At 39.0% G+C, this 19,417-nt stretch overlaps 1 protein-coding gene across 7 annotated transcripts in view; it reads right to left on the bottom strand.

Annotated features, from left to right (window-relative positions):
- Positions 1-19,417, bottom strand: part of PTPRK (protein tyrosine phosphatase receptor type K) — a 468,792-nt gene that overhangs the window by 229,821 nt on the left and 219,554 nt on the right. For all 7 annotated transcript variants that reach the window (XM_089530406.1, XM_089530407.1, XM_089530409.1 and 4 more), the window contains exon 4: positions 369-450. In XM_089530406.1, the coding sequence (XP_089386532.1) occupies positions 369-450 (82 nt within the window). The remainder of the gene's footprint in view (positions 1-368; positions 451-19,417) is intronic.

The following is a 19,417-nucleotide window of genomic DNA, read 5'->3' as shown; positions in this document are numbered from 1 at the left end:
TGAACAGTATTTTAACCAAGCAGATTTACAGAATGTTATTTCAATGTTGTTTCTCAACCTAAAGCCTTGGGGATAAGATTATCTAGGTGTTCAACCAACAATAAAAATGTTCAATTTCGCATTTAACTATAAGCTACACTCCTGTGAATCATGAGAAAAACATCAGATTAAACTACTTAAGGATAAAAAAACAAAATTAATTCTGTAAATCAATACTGTCATTTCTTTTTTCTAACAAGTTAAAAAAAGGCCAGAGAAAAGTAGCAGGGGAAGGACGCCAACAGCTGAGTGATGAAAACAGCAGTGAGACAATATTGAGCCTGTCTTGAAAAAGACAGAGAAAAATGTGATTCTTAATCACTGCTTACCACAAGGGTAACTCAAAACCTGGATGTCATCAATGGCGATGTAGCCATTTCTTCCATCTGAGACTTCAGCCTCAAATATTACCTGTCAAAAGAAAAGAAAAAAACGTTTACAGCACACAGTGAAACAGAATTCCCATCAGTGAAAAGTGAAAAGATACAAAACCAGAAAGCTAAACTTTCTGTTATATTTCATTAATCAATATAATGATATTTGCAGTTCTTTATTTATACCAAGACCAGCTCTTAAATAATGCCACTTCATTACTTAAGTGTGCTCTTTCTAACATGTTAGATACAGGATGTTTCACTTTAAAACATGCCAGCCTTTTCAGTTTAAAAAAAAAATCTAACTTTTCCCTTTTTTAAAAAAGAATTCTTTTTCATCCTGTTTCCTAGTCCTCTACATTTTCTGCCCAGCAAGTCATGTCAGATGGAGAGCAACTTGACAGTGAAAGTAAAACGTACAGTGAATACACTTCTGTAGGCATCTTGATTCTCAGCTTCCATTAAGCAAGAGATAAAAATGTCATGAAATACTCTATATACTCATGTATAAGTCTAGAAATTTTAGTCAAAAAAATTGACCCAAAAAACCTGAGTCAACTTATCCATGGGTCAATATAAGTTCTGTACTTTAACTTTTTTTTTTTTTTAAGAATCATCCCCTGGTGAAAGACAAGAGTATAGTCTGTCCTGGAAGCACTGACCCTACTCTACCGTCTCATCCATCTAGTGTTTAGTGTGAGCAGAAACAGTGATGCCTGCTGGAATTTTGTATATTCTTTGGCATTGTTTTCCTTTGCTTCATCCTTTAGATCCTTTGTTACATGCACCTAAATTTTACCCTCGACTTATACACGGGTCATATCAAAAACCATAATTTTCACCCCCAACCCTACCCTCGACTTATACGTGAGCTCGACATGGAGCCCTCCCCTCCCTCCTTCCAACTGTCATCTTCTGGCCTGGGAGGGAGTGAAAGGACAGGCCCAACGCCATCGGGCCCGGCCTCGATTAAGAAAAAGAGCCCTCCTTCCAGTCCATCTGCCTTGGTCCAGGCCTCAGAGGGAGAGAAGAATGCTGGACCTGATCCCCTCCCCCCCCCCATCATTCCCTTCTCCTTTTGTGTTAGATTGTAAGCCTGAGGGCAGGGAACTGTCTATTATCCCCTCTGTTGTGAGCCGCCTGGATTCCCAGTGATTGGGCGGCATATAAATAAATCCTATGATGATGATAGTTGTGTATATATGGTAAATTACAAAGGTATTAGTATCATATCCCCCTCTTGTACGTTGCCCAAATCCATATGATCAGCAACAGCAACAGCAAGTTACTGTGCTCCTTCAGAACTGAACCAAAGAATGGTGACCCTCCAGATGTTGCTGACCGTAACTCTCATCAACCCTAGCCAGAGGTGAAGAACCAGCAGACTTATACTGTAACAAAATCTAGGAGGCCACAGTTGTCCATTTTTATTCTCAGATAAAATACATTACTTTCAGTATGTAGTGGACACCTATGTGTTTTGTTTTCTGTAGCAGGCAGGGTAACTGATTATCCTCCAGATGTTGCTGACTGTAAATCCCATCAACCTTAGCCAGAACAGTCAGTGGTGAAGGATCATCAGAATGAGACTCCAACAAAACCCCTAAGACTATGGCTGCCCATTTTTCCTCTCTGACCCTGATCCGAATTAAGATCCTAGTGTGTGTAGAGTACAGTTTGACAAGATGACAATTTATATTACTGAGATGACAATTTATATTACTGAGATGACAATTTATATTACAAAACAGCAACATGACAGTAAGGCCTGAGAATTTCTAAGCATATGTCTGTGTGAGAGAAGCTCTCTTCCCAAAGTGGACAGCAGCTTTGGGGAAGCAATTTTTATTGTGAACATCTTGGTTGGGAAGAAATTCCCACTATATTTCCAATCATTCCACTGCACACAATAGCATTCATACCAACAAGCATCTTGTTTGTGTGCATATTCTCATGAAAGAATCAAGTATTCTCCAACCAATAGAAAAGTTTGGTACTTTGCTGAAGAAACAGGAGAAGAAATTCCCAGAAAATATAAAAAGTTCAGAGGATAAAGTAGTATATGTATTAGAAAATCTATATGGATATAGAATTTACACTGTATGTATGCTACTAGGCAAAATTAAATAAAAAGAGATTTACAAACAAACAAAGGATATGATCTATAATGAATGCAGCAATGTATTTCTGCAACTGTAAAATCAACTGCATCTAAAGGGGGGGGCATCTCTCAGAAATACACTATGTTTTGATAGTACTATTACACTCCTTTCTGGCATATGAACAGTCTAGAAAAGATTTCCAGAAAGTTCTGTATCTCAGCAAATTCCTCCTGGTGAAGGCCTTGTCAACCATGCATCTCTCACAAAAATGACTCCAAAGGCATCCAAGATATTCAACGCAGTTACTGTTCGTGGGTGAAACAGGGATAAAAATGTACCAACCTCCAGATATTGTTGCATTTTAACATCCATCATTATATAGTGTTAAAGAAGTGCTCCAACATTTTTTTAGTAATTCACAGTAATAGCTAACTGACAAACCACATTTTCTACCTCAGCAATTCAGATGGATACCGTCTTGACAGCCAAATTGGTTGCCTTATTGCACAAGAAAACAAAGCAGAAATGGAGCTGAAAAGTAGCAGCTTCCTCCATGCCTTACTGTATGACATTGTCAGTACAACCAGGGACACCGTTGTAAATGTGTATCATTTTTCTAGCTGGAAAACTTTTACAACTGTTTTCCACTGGAACAAACCTTAAGAGCTACAATGGCGGGTTACAGACTGCCTGTTTGGGGCGGGCTGCACCCGCCGCTTTCCCCAGTATATTGGGGCCTCAGTGGCTAGACCGGCAGCCGCTGAGGCCCCGATCTACCGCTTTCCAGGCTGCGGGAAAGCGGCAAAAGGCCGCTTCCCCACAGCCTGAAAAGGGATGTCCCTGGGGCTTCAAGCCCCAAGGACACCCCGCGGTGGCGGGGAGGAGGAGAAAGGGGCTGCTTGGCCCCTTTCTCCTTTGGTCCGCTGGGCACAGCCGTGTGAAGGCTGTGCCCAGAGGACCAAACCAGGAAGGAGCTCTGAAACGGAGCTCCTTCCTGCTCCGCACTAAGGGCACACTAAGTGCCCTGGCACGGAGCGAGGACGTCACGTCCGCGCCGCCCCGTATAGAGGCTGCGCGGTCGTGACGTCCTCATGGCGGCGGCATGTGGAACGGCCGCTGCCATTTTGTGCGCGCAGAGCGTGCACTAGGGTTAGGGGGGTGCGGAAGCACCGCCCCTTTCTAACCCTAGTACGCGCTCCGCGCATACTTTCCTGCCCGTTTGTAACAGGCCATTATCATGTGGTAAGGTTCAGAGAAAGCTACTACTCTCTGACTCTATTTCCATTTTGTTTTCTAGTGTGAAAAGGCTTTGAGACTTCCGCACCCCCCTAACCCTAGTGCACGCTCTGCGCGCACAAAATGGCGGCAGCCGTTCCACATGGCCGCCGCCATGAGGACGTCACGACCGTGCCGCCTCTATACGGGGCGGCGCGGACGTGACGTCCTCGCTCCGTGCCAGGGCACTTAGTGATAAGCTCCACAGTGGTCAGGTCATCTTCATAACAGAATGGGAAACTCCACTGGGGATTTCAGGGGAAAATATATTTGAAAAACATTCATATTTGCATTGTTTTAATGTGCACAGATTTTCCACACTATTATAAATTAGGTGTGACTATCTATCATAAGTGCCATTTTGCTACCATTGTTTATCAAGTTTTACACATGCAGGATTACTATGTCCAGTTTGCAGATGACACCAAATTATTCAGAGTGGTAGAAACAAAAATGTAAGCAAGTACAGAATGATGCATAGTAGATTAAAAAAAATACCTGTAATCCTATAAACATTGATGTGAACTAAGCAAGTGGTGACTGACCATCAACAATACTTGTATGGCCATAGTGGAAAGTCCAATTGAAACATCAGCCCAGTGTTCAGCAGCTGTGAAAAAGGATAATTTCTTGTGGGAAATCATTAGGAAAGGAATCAATAATAGCCCTGGCCATATAATGGATGGGAGACTGCCAATGAATTCCAGGTGCTGTAGGCTATATTGCAGAGGAAGGAACTGGCAAAACCACACCTGACATTCCTTGTCTAATACCACCCTATGAAATTCATGGGGCTGCCATAAGTCAACAGGTGATCTGAAGAAGCATGCATGCATACACATACACACAATGCTACTGCTTTTCTACAAATCTATGCTGCATCAAAACCTGGAATACAGTGTGCAGCTCTAAACTATTCAAACGAGAAAGAAAGGAGCACAAAGGAGCAGTCAAAATGATGAGAAATATCCCTACAGTTAAATCATTACAGGCTTTAGGTCTTTCCAGTGCAAAACAAAAAGTGAGGAGATTAAAAGGAGGGCAAGAAATGGTCTTAAAAGATGCACAGCAGAGGAATAAAGGGCACATGATAGTCCCTCTGGGGTCTATCATACCCATATTAAAGAATAATCATAGATAGCACTTAAGATATCCATTCAATTTAATTCATATATCACCTTTCCCTTGAAACAAGGCAGGTTACAATATTGATTTAAACATTGTGGAATTGAACACAATACAGATAAAACCTATTATTACAATGTTTAAAAACTAGTAAACGAACACTCCTATTAAAAACACCAATCAAATTTAAAACATGGTAAATGACATCAAAATAAGATATGCCCCATTAAATGATCCCTTCGCCGCAACCAGTTAACAGCCAAAGGCAAAAGTAAAGATTTTGCCTGTTGGAAAAAAATTACAACAGAAAAGTTTCAATTAAGCTCCCCCATGAGATAGAATTCCAAAGCCTGGGACCAATCATTACAAAAGTCCTCTCCTGTGTCTTCATTGTCTTGCGCCTGTGATGATGATAGTATTGAGAGAAAGCTTTCCCCTAAAGATCTTAAAATTCATGATTCAGATATTCTGGACCTAAGCCATATATTGTAGGAGACTCGTTTATCTGTTATGTAGAAGCAGTTAAATGTCATTTTGTTACGGAGTGCTAATTTGGAAGATACATTGCAAAATTTAAACCCCTGAAGCCTGCAGAGAAACGACATCAGTTTGTCTATGTAAACTACATTGGGCCTTTCGTCCCGGATCCCATGCATAAAGGATATTGTGTGTCTGCTTGCGTCCCATTCTAAACAACAGGGTGCATGCTTGTGGCGCACACGCACCATTTCTTTACTCATCATGCGGCTTCAGCATAAGCTTGAAGCTGCATATAGTACGCCTGCGTATGGCATAGGCATACCGTATATGGCAGGAATGCTTGTGTGTTGGATGGCATAATATTAAAAGGGTGGACACAGGCTGGTTCTGGGCAGTGGCATCACTGGGAATGGGAGTGTTGTAGATTGCACCTGGTGACACCCAGAAGAATGGTGATACCCTGTTGGCCCCTCCTCACCCTTTATTGTAGGAGGGGCATGGGAGCACTCTTACCAGCCACTCCATCCCTGGGCTTCTTCCCAGGTGAGAAAGCCCAGGAATGGAGGAGGAGTAGAGGTGTGCACACACGTTCTGTGACAGTAAGCACATCTGTTTTGTCTGGATTAAGGTTCAATTTCTTTGCCTCATCCGGCCCATTACTTCTTCCAGGCATTCATTCAGAAGGAGATACTATACTTAACTGAGGCTGTTTTTGAAAGCATAGAGAAATATACAGAAAGTTCTAAAGCTGATAATACTGTTCCTAGCTGATAAATTCCCAGACTATGCAGGTAAAAGAGAGTAAGAGAGAGCCTCTACTCCCCTAAATGGGCTATAATACTAATGTACTTATTACCTGACTAGATAAATGCCCATTAGAATGAAGGGAGAGAAGAGAGAAAGAGAGAGAGAATGAATGAGAATGCTGCTAGACACAGTCAGCCTGTTCCGGAACCCCCTGCATAAGGGGAAATCCATGTATGCTTGCACCCCAATGAAAACAAGTGTGAGTTTATGGTATAATACAGATTTTGCGTTTTTCATTTCCTTCCTTTTCTTGACTACTGTAACAATATTTAAAAGTTTATGCGAGTACTGATCTTACACAGGTTGATTTTCCTGATGCAAACTCTTATTCCCTTCCTGTTAATAACACTTAACTTTGTTGGGCAATAGGCAGGGGGAAGAGCAGAACCCTCCGTCTTCTTTTGGGTAGCTGGAACATCAAACCACAATTTCCAATCCCTGTTGGTCCTTTGTAAATTTGGTTTTCACAACAGCTTATGGAGTCGATCATATCAAGATATTAGAAGAGGTATAAACAGATTTAGGAAAATCTTTAGGGAATGATACTGTGTCGCTTTGTTAACCACATACTTTCAAGGAATTGATTACATATTGTAATGCTTTGTGGTGATCTGTACAGAGTTTACAATAAAAGTGTGAAGGAAATGAAAACTTTTAGACAAATGAAGTGAAGAGCTTTGGGAAATGATGGAAGAAGCACTGTCAAGAAACAGGTGTTATGGAACTGGAAAGAAAATTTGGAGGCATAAGGTAGCTGTTACCACTCAGTATTTCTAGAGCGTTGATGTACAGAAGCCTACCAGTTTTCCTTAGAATCCATGTTCATTTCTTCACATGGTCAAATATTGTGCTTTTTTTCTGACCAAACAAAGTCTGTTTTTACTTTTCTTTGATTTTATTCTTCCTTGCTGGACTCTGCTATGCATCATTAAGTTGAGCAGAAAGGCAGATTCCAACTGCCCACAATCTAACTGTCCTTATTTCAGCAGATCATTCATCTGGCAAATCATCTCATTCTGTCCAGCTACAGAAATAGATGGATTCTTACTAGTTTAATTATCTGAAACTTGAGCTCAGATGTAGGTCATTTCTAATGCCTGGTGTCAAGGACTGTGTTAAGGGACTGGATACAGAAAGGACTGCCACCATGCCAATATGGAAACAAACCTACACTTCATGCTTACTCACCTTACATTAAATCCTGATCCAATCTTGTTCTTGCTGCTACAAACTATTTTTAAACTATTGGTTGAAATATTAAGAATGCAAAATGTATTTCAAGAAGTGTGGAGAAAACCTATTGAGAGAGCCTTAAGGAGAGCCAACATTTTTGAGATTTCTACCCTCCACCTCAAACAGGTGCATCTCTAAAGAGTTGCCTGACTCTATGCTGTAGCTCTGAAGTCACTCAGGTTTTAGTAGTATCTTTCATCACAAGCTGTTTCAGAGACACAGAAACTCTTTGAGTAAGTCTTGGGGGATGCAACATTTTAGGATGTAACAAATGATGTACAGGTGGCCCTCTGGATCTATCAGTATCCAAGGATTCCTTACATAAAAACGAATTTCCCAAAGGAAACCTTCATTTTGCTATGTTAAATAAGGGACATCATTTTATTATGCCACTGTATATAATGGAATTAGAGCATCCACAGACTTTGGTATTTATGGAGGATTCTGGAACCAAACCCCAGTGAATATCAAGAGCCCATTATAGAACCACTTTGTAGACAAAGAAATGAAATAAATAGATGCATTTGATAAAATATAATGTATTTATGTTTACTTGGCTAGATATTCATGTGGAAGCAGGACAGTTAAAAATAACTCTTTTCTGCAAACATATGTTTCCCAATTTAAGTAAAAAAAAATAACTCAGGCAAAAAAATGGCTACTCCCCCCAAAAATCCAACAACCTTAAACATCACATATTTGGCTTTTTCAGCAACTAATGACAAGATTACAGTAATAATAAGTTAATTATTATCTATTTATTTCATCAAACAAACAAATAATTTAAATCCCATCCAGAGCATACTGATATTAATATGCAGTACATTATAAAGTAAAACAAGGATGTACTTGTTTTACTTCCCTAAAATGTTGGATGGGAATCCAGGAAAAGCTTGTTCTTTACACATTCAGGGAAGACATCTAAACGAGGAGCACTTTTTTCTGCCTTTTCTTCAGCAACAAGCAATCAAGAAAGAGAGTGCAATGAAAGAAGGAACCCCACCCCCCCCAAAAAAAATGAGAGATGTGCCACATGGCCTCCACTGCCACAAAAGCAAACTGCATATGAGCTTAATTTATTTAAAAGATCAACAAGCTACTTTTCAAGATTAATCTTCTTAAAATAGCACAATGCTAACTTTAAAATTACAAGCATAATCTCTCAAAGAGTGCTTTTTTGTGCTTGGGTGCAGCATAGCTTAAATACTGTGGAACTTTGTTACCTGAAACTTGGCTTGCATACAAAGAAGACCTATGAGAAGGATGCACCTCAGGTTTGTTTGGCTTTTGAGGTAGGTGAATAAATTCTAGTTAATTAATTAAAATATTTATCAGCTTGGTGTAGTGGCTTGAGCACTAGACTATGACTCTGGAGGCCAGGGTTTGAATCTCCATTAAACCATGGAAGCCCACTGAGTGATCTTGGGCAAGTCACATTTTCTCAGCCCCATCTCTGATCACATCTTACCAAGACAACCCTGTGACAGGTTCACCTTAGGATAGCCACAAGTTAGAAATAATTTGAAGGCATACAACAACACAACAAATTAAAATATGCTCATAACCTGTAGTGTGATTTTCACACACTAGACATCCCTTGGCCTCATTATGAGAAGTTTTCTGGTCAGCTTGGAAGATTCATGTCTCCATAAGGCCTCTAGACAACTTCACCTTCTGCCTCCTCTGTGGGGCCCAGAACTTTTTAAAAAAGAGGAGGGAGGGAGAGAGAAAATCCTGCCACTTGTTTGTGCATGGAGAATATGAGAGAAAATCCAGTGAGGGGAAAAAGTGGCAAGATAGGAGGAGAAAAGAAAGAAAGAGAAGAGTGGAAAAGAAAAAGCAGAGAAAAACATTTCTAATCCAGGTGTTACGTTACAGACATCAAAATAAATTGTTAGAACCAAATGGCACCACATGAACAACGGTTCCAGTTGAGGCATAAAGCAGTCGGTCTTGCTATCACAAACAATTCCTCTAACGATTCTTCTAACACCCACCCACATTTTGAGAATGGTAAAGAAATAAATATTTCCAAAACATGATCATTTTATGGAATAGAAGCTGCTTCTTGACAGGGCAAGATAGGAAGGATGTCTAAACATGCATTTTTTACTTAACCCACACTTTTTTTGTTGACATAATAAAATGAATCTCCCATGTGAAACTTCCAGATAATTTTTGCTTAGCTAATTTAGAAACCATGAAAACATAATTACTTCCATTTGAATGCTTAAGTAATGCTATGAGGCAGGGATTTTTGCTGACAGAGCCCCAGAGGATTTTTTAAAATACAGTAAATCAAATACTTGGGTGGAAAATATGTAATGAGCTCTTAAAGATTTGCTAGTTAAGAAGCACAAACCCTTCTCTTGAGAGTTCAGAACGGAGTTAAGTGGCCAACCTCTTCTTCTGAGAACATTGTTACTCTTAACAAGGTTGGTCAGCAAGTGTTTTTCCAGTTAGGTTTGCCAGATGCCACATTGTCCAAGGAATTCTTGGGAGATGTAATCCAAAAGAGTTACTTTTTAAAGTTCTGGCAATGATAATCACTCCAGGGAACTGATTACATTTCTCAAGGGCTTAAAGCTGGTAGTGGATTGTCCAAAAACATTTCTCAGCCCATCAATTCTCCCATAGTATTGTTTATTGACTTAAATGGTCCTCCACAGAATTTTTGGCATGGTCTTTTGGTTAGAAATACACTGTAATAAAATTAGCAAAGCTGAACAACAATTTGGGCAAGCTAACAAAACAGATGAAATCATCTCTTTTCAAATGAATACTGAAGCAGGAATTAAATGAGCAGTTAATAACTGAAGAGGGATAAGAAGCAAGGCAGTGCACTGCTTCCATCATGCAATATGATATTCTTTGGTAAAGTATTTGAAACCATAGCTTAGAAAAGGCTGGACGAACATAACCATTAACAGAATGCTGGTGATGACCTACAAAGCCCTATAAGGTTCAGGTCCAAGTTATCTAAAGGGCTGTACTCTCCCCATATGAACCTTCCTGTATTTTGGGATCTTCTCTGAAGACCCTACTCTTTGTCCCATTACCCTCATAGGTACACCTAGTAGGAACACGGGAAAGGACTTTTTCAGTGGCTGCTACCAGACTCTGTAACTCTCTTCCCAAAGAGGATAGACTACCACCCAATCCTATCTGCAAACAGATAAAAGAATTGATTTTGCAGGGGAAACAGGCCTTGTACGATGTGTTGGACTTTTTATATGTTATGAATTTTTGATTACGTTTGTTTTAAATGTTGTAATTTGCCATTCCAAACTGGGAAAAAGCTGGGAAATAAATAAATAAATAAATAAATAAATAAGGTAAAACCATAGCATGTTGTTGTCCACAAGTGTCCTGCAAAGCAATAAGAATGATTTCATTACCAAGACAATACCATTTTCTGAAATTCTGGAAACCCATTTCAAAACTATTGTTGTTATTATTGATTAAATTTACTAAAAATATTTTTTTAAAAAAACAACATCTTACAAAAAACCTCAAGGAAGCTTAGTTTGTAATTCAAGAGCAATAATAATCTTTTGTTACTGCAAATTGTGGAAGGAAGAGGGAATTCATGAATAAAAAGAAAGGATGTATGTGCCTCCAGTGTTTCAGGATCTTTAAAGCAGAGCTGAGAATGTAAAAAAGTAAATCTGATGATTACTTGCTGAAGCACAACCTGATGATTTCACTGGGTGGAGAACAGTATGAGAGGGTACAATGCTACATTCATTTTCACAAAGGTGAATACCATACATATCTTGCTCCTTTTTCAAATTTTAACTAAAGCTCTTATGTAACACATCATCATAGAACAACTTCAACACAACCACAGAGTTTAAGGACTAATGTGGTGTATTTTCCAGCAGCACATGATGAATTCTGTGCCATGGGTGATCATTACAGCAACTTATGCTTTGAGACTCAATCCTCGACTACTGCAGAACAAACAGAGATTGCTTCTTTAGATTAATCATCTAGAGCCAAGCAGTCCCATCAGGCTGACCCCCACCACCTAATTCCAACCCAATATACTAACTCTAGAGTGGGAGTGTATCAGAAACTAAGCTTCCCCATAAACTTATTTTTTATTGCTAGAAACATGCAGACAGTACAAATGCAGAACTGCACTGAAGAACGAACATTTTGGCACTAATTTCCGAGGCTATACATCAGTGGGTTAGTGTCACCTGGTACTGTAACTCATGATATCACTTGTACATTGACCTCCCTTCCTACACCATACAAAATCTTTAGTAATGGTTTTTGTACTACTGTCACTCATTAACATATCACTAAATATTATGGTAATAGTTGTGTGACAAAAACAACTAGTAAAATTAAAATTTTACCTTTAAATTACAATATCATAAGCACAGAATCAGTATATTTACATATGCATAGTTTCATGTGGTTGAACATTTGGTTAAAGGTTATTTTTTAAAGAAAATGTAAAAATAATATTTTTTAAAAAATTAAACACTTTTAAATTATTTTTTTAATTAAAAAAAAACCCCTGGTACCTCTCCTTTCTCCTCCCACTGAACCCCATCTCTTCAGCATTTTAATGGGACACAGGCAAATGCCACAGCCCATTTCTGCCAAAAAGGAGATGTTTGAGGAGCAGTGGTGTCACCTGGTGTGGTCAGAACCCCCTGCACCCCCTAGTGACATCACTGCTATACATGTACTGGTACCACAGAAAAGGAATCATGGAGGCTACATCTTTATTTGTAAAAATGCAAATATCACTGTGTAACTATATTCCAATTTCTCTCTAAATTAAAAAAAAAGTGCACTGACAAAGTCTGCACTGATATTTGAGCAAAGCAAGTTTCTCCCCATCCCTAGAGCAAACTCCTTCCTTATTTTCTCTGCACTCTGATGTCTTAACATTATTCCAACAGAAAGGAGAATATTTTTTTATTCATTTATAAATAAATCTAAGGTGAGAGTTAGAACATATAAAAATTCATGAGATATGTGAAGGAAGTGATAAAATGAATAGATACAAGAGTTGCATTAAAACTGGTGATTTTGTTGAGTTTTGCTCACTGCATGATGCCAGAACGTCCTCTCCTTTCAACTTCCATGCTCACAACTATGGCCATGGCTTTGCATGAGGAGAAAATATTTGCCGTGTGTGTGTGTAGTGTGTGCGTATTCCAAATTCACAAAGGAGGTGACTGCATGCGAATGGAGTTTGGGTTTTCACTTTTATTGAATGAGAAGGGAGCCTGAAAATGTGACCCAAGTGAACACTAAAACAGCAAGACAAAGAAAGCAAATAAAAATACCCACAAATATTTGAACATATCCACAGCAGCTTAGGGGATTTCCAAGAGCTTCTGAATTACCAGATACATGGATCAAATAAAGACATATTAGCAGTGGGCCATTCCATCAAATCAACATTGCCAATGATCTAACTTTAGATCATGGGATAAACTTCAGTATATGTGAATGTTCACAATTCCCTCATTTTGCCAGGCGTAATTCATCATTTTCAAATGCTTGAGGGGAGGACATGTGGACTCAGAAAAATATTAACATTCCCAACTGTAGTAATTATATTTTATTTGAGTAGAGCCAGGCTTTCTTCTTCATCCCCATCTCAAGTCTTCCGGGTATTCTACGGCTGCATCTCAACCACACCCACCCCACCCCCCCCAATGGCTGCTTTCACTTAATGGGCATTTCAGGTTCAGGTTTCTGTATTTCAGTAGCCTGAAGGAGCAAAACAGTGAACATCATAGAATTTGAGAATGGAGGTTGGGCACAAAGAAGTATAGCATTTAATGAGAGGACCCAATTCTTTCAATTCTTCAAAGCCATGCACAGATTTGAAAATAAATGTAGACTAATATGAGTCTCTTCAGATCTTCCTTGATATCAAGAACAGTAATGTTCACCAACTCTCCTATGTTCATAGCCAGACTGGTTTTAACTCATGATATCACACTTAAAAGTGATGTTCCACCAACCTAGAACTGTGGCTAAGTCAAGTCCCCTAAGTCAGCTAAATGCCTTGACAAAGGTTCTTTTTCTATGGTCACATAATGTTATTTCATCCTTTGGCAAATGCCATCAGTACCACCTGCACCTGCACCTGCACCTGCACCAAACCAACAGAGCTACATCTGCCAAGTTCTTTTGAACTTGAATCACAGTCAGTTACTTAGTTTTTCATTCTTTACTCCAATATAGTACAGCCACCAGCAAAGCCACCAGCAATCCAAATTCAATCCATAATTGAATGTGTGGAATCTCAAAATATAGCCATATTATTCATGAAAAGAGAAGGTTGTTCTTCTGGTTGTTGTTTTTGCCCTTCTGCTGCACACATGAGTATGCATATAATCAATGTGATCACATTCTATTCATCAGTGGAAACTATCTCCCAGGTTGAAAACGAATCCAACTTTCCTTTATGTGAAATAGCTCTACTACATAAAGCCAAAATCCAAAAATATGATGACAGCTTTCAAGATAGTATCAGGACAGTTTCCCACCAAGGACTGTAAAATGCATTTATACAAGTTATTCTTGTCAGCCACAGTAGTCAGAATCCATTATGCAAGATGACATTAAATAGCAATGGTCAGAGCTTGGCTTTGAAAATGCAAAGGGGTGGGGGAGAGATGTAGAGCACTTGAAAAGTAATCCAATTATCACATAACCTTGCAATGCAACAATTGTCTAGGTAGCTTCCCTCATAAATGAAGGAATCAAGCATATGGGTTCTTCAAATAAACATTGACCTTGGAAAAATAGGCCTGACCAGATGCTTCTTATATTGCAGGGTGTGACTACTATGATCCTAATTTCAGAACAATTTCATGATAATTACAATCACCAGATAGAGTCTTCAAAAGAAAGCTGTGTGAGATAGAGATTCAGAAGCAACTGTCAGTTGTTCTTTCTTCCACTGCCCAGGTTTTATGTTCAAAAGGCCAACCATCACAATCATTCCATTTAATTGAAGGGCAGTATGTGTGTGTGTGTTTGTGTTTCAACATAGAGGATATCAAATGGCACAAAAATTAGATACTAAAAACTCTTGTCATCTTGTCATCTATATTCTAGTCAAATGCTAATTTGAAATAATGAATGCTATTTTCCTCTTCACTCAGATATATTTTCCTTCCCCCTATTATATACAAAACAGAGCAACCTATGGATTAACACTTAATTCCAGATCATCTCTTTCCATATCAAAAACCTTACAGTCACTTTTTAAAATAGTAATCAAACAGACATAACTGATGGGGAAAATGTGCCCTGAGCATGAGATTTTGATCAATTTAATCATATATTAATAAAACCTTAGAACTTAATATTTGTTTTCTTCAGCCCCATGGTTAATACTGAGACTTGCTATGTACGTAGAACTACTACCTTGTATGAAAACTATGTCTTGTAAAAACTGAAGTGCTCATAGGGAGGGAGGGGAAAAGCAAAGATGGCTTCCTTTTCCAGCTTGTGTCCAAAACTGTAAAATATTTTGCATTTCAGTGTTACATTGCTTTGCATTTCTCCTGGCAATTTAAGCTGGGCTGTTCAGCTAAAATTAGTGGCCTAAACCTAAGAACTTCCCAGAACTTAAGTTGACTGGATGACTACTTCCAAACTGCTTGCTATGATGAGCATTCATTACAATACAATTGATTTATATTGTATGGATGAAAACACTGGACTGCTTTGCTGTGTCTGTGCAAGGGCCCATAAAAATGTCCTTGGGAAATTAATTTCAGTAAATTTTGTATCAGAGTATAGCAGAGCCTGTCAATTTGACAGGTAAACAATTGGGACAAATTTGCCCCTTTATTGCTTATATTCTGCCTTTATGCACTCCAAGGCCAAAATGGTTGTGGAGATGTTTATCTGAAAAAGGCAACATGATCATCTCCGCCCTGAAGGATATATACTACCTTCCCTAACTTAAATATGGAGCATGTCAGACCAGCTATGGTAGGGCAACCAAGCTGCTTGTACACATCTCACTGAAGATTAGTGTGATCAAGAGGTAGAAACAAAGTGAAATTATAGTGTATGTGTATGGGGAGGGGAGCAAAAGGGAGATAAATATGATTTTTTTGCATATTTCATTTTTTCATATTTTACCTAGACAAATAACAGTAATACCACTTAGCAGCAAATACCATTTACCAATCCCAGTAAGTAGCAATGGAAACAGAATATTTACAGTAGCAGATTTTGGAAAACAGTTGTGGTGATTATAGTGTACTGGAAGTTGTAGTTCAAAAAGCAACTAAATGTGTTCTCCTTTCCCTACTTAAAATGCTTCCAATTCCTATTAATTAATGACACAACTGAAGCACTGAAAAACAATAGAGCGGATTGAATAACGACAGTCTTGGCACAGTGGAAAACATTAATCTTTCTGTCCTTGGCTTTACTTTAGTTTTTTTCCTGCACTCAAAAACCCAGGTCAACAGTCATTGTACTGGGAAAAGTAAATGATGAACAAGGGCAACACAAACAAAAAGCAAGAAAAATTTCATAACCCATCCCCATGGTGTAAAACATGCCTTTGGATGTGTAAAAAATGCAAAGCTTTTGTTAAGCAATAAATTTAGTCAATGTCACAATATCTAGGCAACTCAGGCACAATTCATCTTGTACTTGAAAGCTATGTAGAACAATCCTTTACTAACAGCCATGATTTTTCTTTTCCCCTTTCCTGTTTATCTTTTATTTACTGCCTTACAACATACTGTTGAATACCTCAATTTCTAAAACCAATGTACACTACTGAGGAAGAAAAAGGTTGTTTGTTTTTCAATTCAACAATACATATTTTGTTCTTGCAATGACAGTTTCATCACCCTGATGCTAAGAAACAGGAATCATCAGGGTGCTATTAAATACTTAGCTGTCACGATTTATGCTTCTAAGGTTAGGCTACAGTAGACATTAGAATTCCGAAGGAAGGTGTTGGAATTTTACAGGGAAGATGTGAAAAAGGTCATGCAGAACATTCCTTATACACTAGCTTGCTTCTCCTCGTATTCTACCATGGATGTACTATCTGCCAGAATTAAACTATATAAAGGTGTGCATTTGGGCAAAGTCATAATCTCTTTCAGGCCCTTCCTTGGATTAACAACCCAGAAGGTTGTTATCACACAGAAGGTTGAGAGAGGTCTGAAGTGACAGTACCACACTCTCCCATGCTTCAGCCAATGACAAAGCTGGGTAGTAGCAGTGAAACAGCTGGATGAGGAGTGGCTAGCTCTTCTCCTTGAAGTGTGGCAGTGTCTGCTCCATTAGGAGAAGGACTCAGAGTAAGTTGCAACAAGGAAAAAGAGAAAGAGGCTTCTTTTGGCTGCTCCCAGGTTCTGGAAATCCTTCACTAGGGAGGCTGGATGCCTCCTTCTGTACTGTCATTTCATCTGTAGATAGAGAACTTTCTACTCTAAAAGGCTTTTGGGAACTGACTATTTTCCAAGGGAAAAAGATTGCCTTAAAGTGCTGTACTGTGTTTAACTTTTGCTTTAAAACAGACATAGTTTGACTGGTTAAAATTCAGTGAAATTTTAAACATACTATTTTGTATGCATTTATCTGTATGGCTTGTTTGCATTACTTTTTATGTTGTAAGTCACCATGAGTCTCAACTTGGGGAGAAAGGTGGGGTATAAATCAGCCAACACAACACAACACAACACAAAGAGAAATGGTATCAAACAGAGAGGCATGGCACTCCCAAAAGCACTATCTCAATGTGGTAAGTTTGAAGTGGCAGGATTTTTTAGGGTTTTTTGGGGGGGGAGGGGGGCTCACTTCTCTGATCCTTCCTATCCCTGTGGCAGAGAGAGGTGATCTTGCCACCTGTCTGTCAAAACCCAATAGTTCAGTGAACAAGTTCTCTCTGTAGCAAACAGTTAATTTATTCCAGAAAATACCAAGGTGTTAACAGGAAGACATCTGAAGTCAGAAATGCAATAATCCACAAACATTGACATACATTTAACAGTACACTGCCCATAAACTTCATGGGCTTTCTCTTAATTTGTTTAACAACCAAAACAGACCGGCCCTCTCTCCCTACAACCACCTGTTCTGTGCAGCCCCCGATGCTGTACCAGTTTCCTCACCACTATCTATTTCCCACCAATGACTCTGCAAAAGTCCCAGACACCTCTGCAAATTCTAGCTCCAAAGACCAGGCATCCCTTTGAATTAGCACCTGTCTACCTTTCCTTAGTACTATGCCTCCCATCACTCCCTTTACAACTCTAACACCTATGTGCCTTTTTGCTGTTGACAATATACTGTTACAATATAATTCCCAACCAAACAAATTACACATGACAGAAAATTCCAGATTCTGACACTGCCTCTCAGCCTAAAGCTATCTTAAACTTAAAGCTTACTGTTTTAATCAGTCTGAAGGAAAGGCATAATATTTTTCTCTCTCAGTGGTAGCAATGAAACTACAATGAAGCCATGATTTTTTTTTCTAATCTGAGCTAGAGTCCACACCAAAGCTTTCTATGGCAACTGCAGCTGAGGGCTGCTGTTGTGTATCAGAAGTATGGGAGGAAATATTGTGCCAAAAGCTCAGTGCAAACATGCACAGAAAAAGATGGAACAGAAAAGCACACAGAACCTCCAAAAGGCAGGCGCAGAGGGCTATCCAGATGGACAGATGCCTCCAGACACCTCCTGCTCTCACTTCCCTCAACTGTTAAGATGCAGTAAAGAAGGTGCTGTCACCCAGCAAGGCTTACAAAGACTTGAATCTATGTCTCACAGAAGGCAGTCAGAAATACCACAAGGCTTCACTGGAAGAAGGGGGATGTACCACAGACAAGGAGAGTTGGGATGAGGAAAGGAAATATTCTGGGAGCCACCTACATCAATGAGGAGCAATTGTTGATCTCCTCTACCTTCTCAACTCACTACTGCTTCAACTGTTCAACTGCTCATATTTTTCTCTATTAACACTAGAATCTAGCCTTAGGTGCCAGATGAAGCCAGTCACCAGAACCAGCTCACCAGTGCTCCAATTATTTGTGTTTCTTGATATCTTTCTTTGTTACAAGAGGCTAGAATCTAGCCACTAGATGCAAGATGAAGCCAGCCACTAGAACCAATGTACTTAGATCTGGATTGTTTCTCAGTGACATTATACAGTCCTGAAACGTTAACAGATCAGAGAAGCATTGTACCTTGTTTGGGGATGTGCAACAACAGAGACAGATGAGACTGAGGTTCTGCATAATGCATGCACCCACACAAAAGAGATTCAAGACTTTTGAGAAGCCATACACTCTGTCCTGAAGTAGGCTACCTCAGTTGCTACCCCGTATGCAAGAAAAGTGGCCTTCGTGTTTCTCAATGTACTGTATACATTCTCAGAAACATCTCATGATACTACAGAGTGTGAAATGGAGTGACCACCATGATACACCTGTACACTTGCTCCAGTATACCATAGGGCAATTCACATTAGAAATTATTTCTCATTCTTAATTGGAAGACAATGAAAAAACTACATGCTTCATTAAGAGAACAGCCTCCTTTATTTAAGAACAATATTCAATGTCGGAAGTTATATAATCAGCTGCAATCAAAATAAAATCCAAAAGATTAATCAAAGTTATATACTTGGGAGAAATAATGAAGGTAATCAGTTATTGCCATTCCAAGGTGAGGATGCTATTACTTGAGCATACTCATTGAGCACATTAACATTTGCCTATGTGAGATTTCCAAAAATGTTCTAATGTTTTTATTCTATAATTAAAAGAAATATTTGCTATTTGTACTATGTGCTTGACCCCCTCATGTATTCTGTGTGGAATGGGACAGGGTCGGGAAGACATATCTGCATATTTTCATCACATTTGCATATGTTAAAAACAGTCATTTTAAAGTACAGTGACACAATTTCTCGTGCTTTATTCATATGCAAACACATATCTGAACACAGAACAA

Source organism: Sceloporus occidentalis, unplaced genomic scaffold, assembly GCF_023333645.1.
Source record: "Sceloporus occidentalis isolate IW3139 unplaced genomic scaffold, rSceOcc1.0.p SCAF_6, whole genome shotgun sequence".
NCBI lineage: Eukaryota > Metazoa > Chordata > Lepidosauria > Squamata > Phrynosomatidae > Sceloporus > Sceloporus occidentalis.
This window is presented reverse-complemented; position numbering and strand designations above follow the sequence as displayed.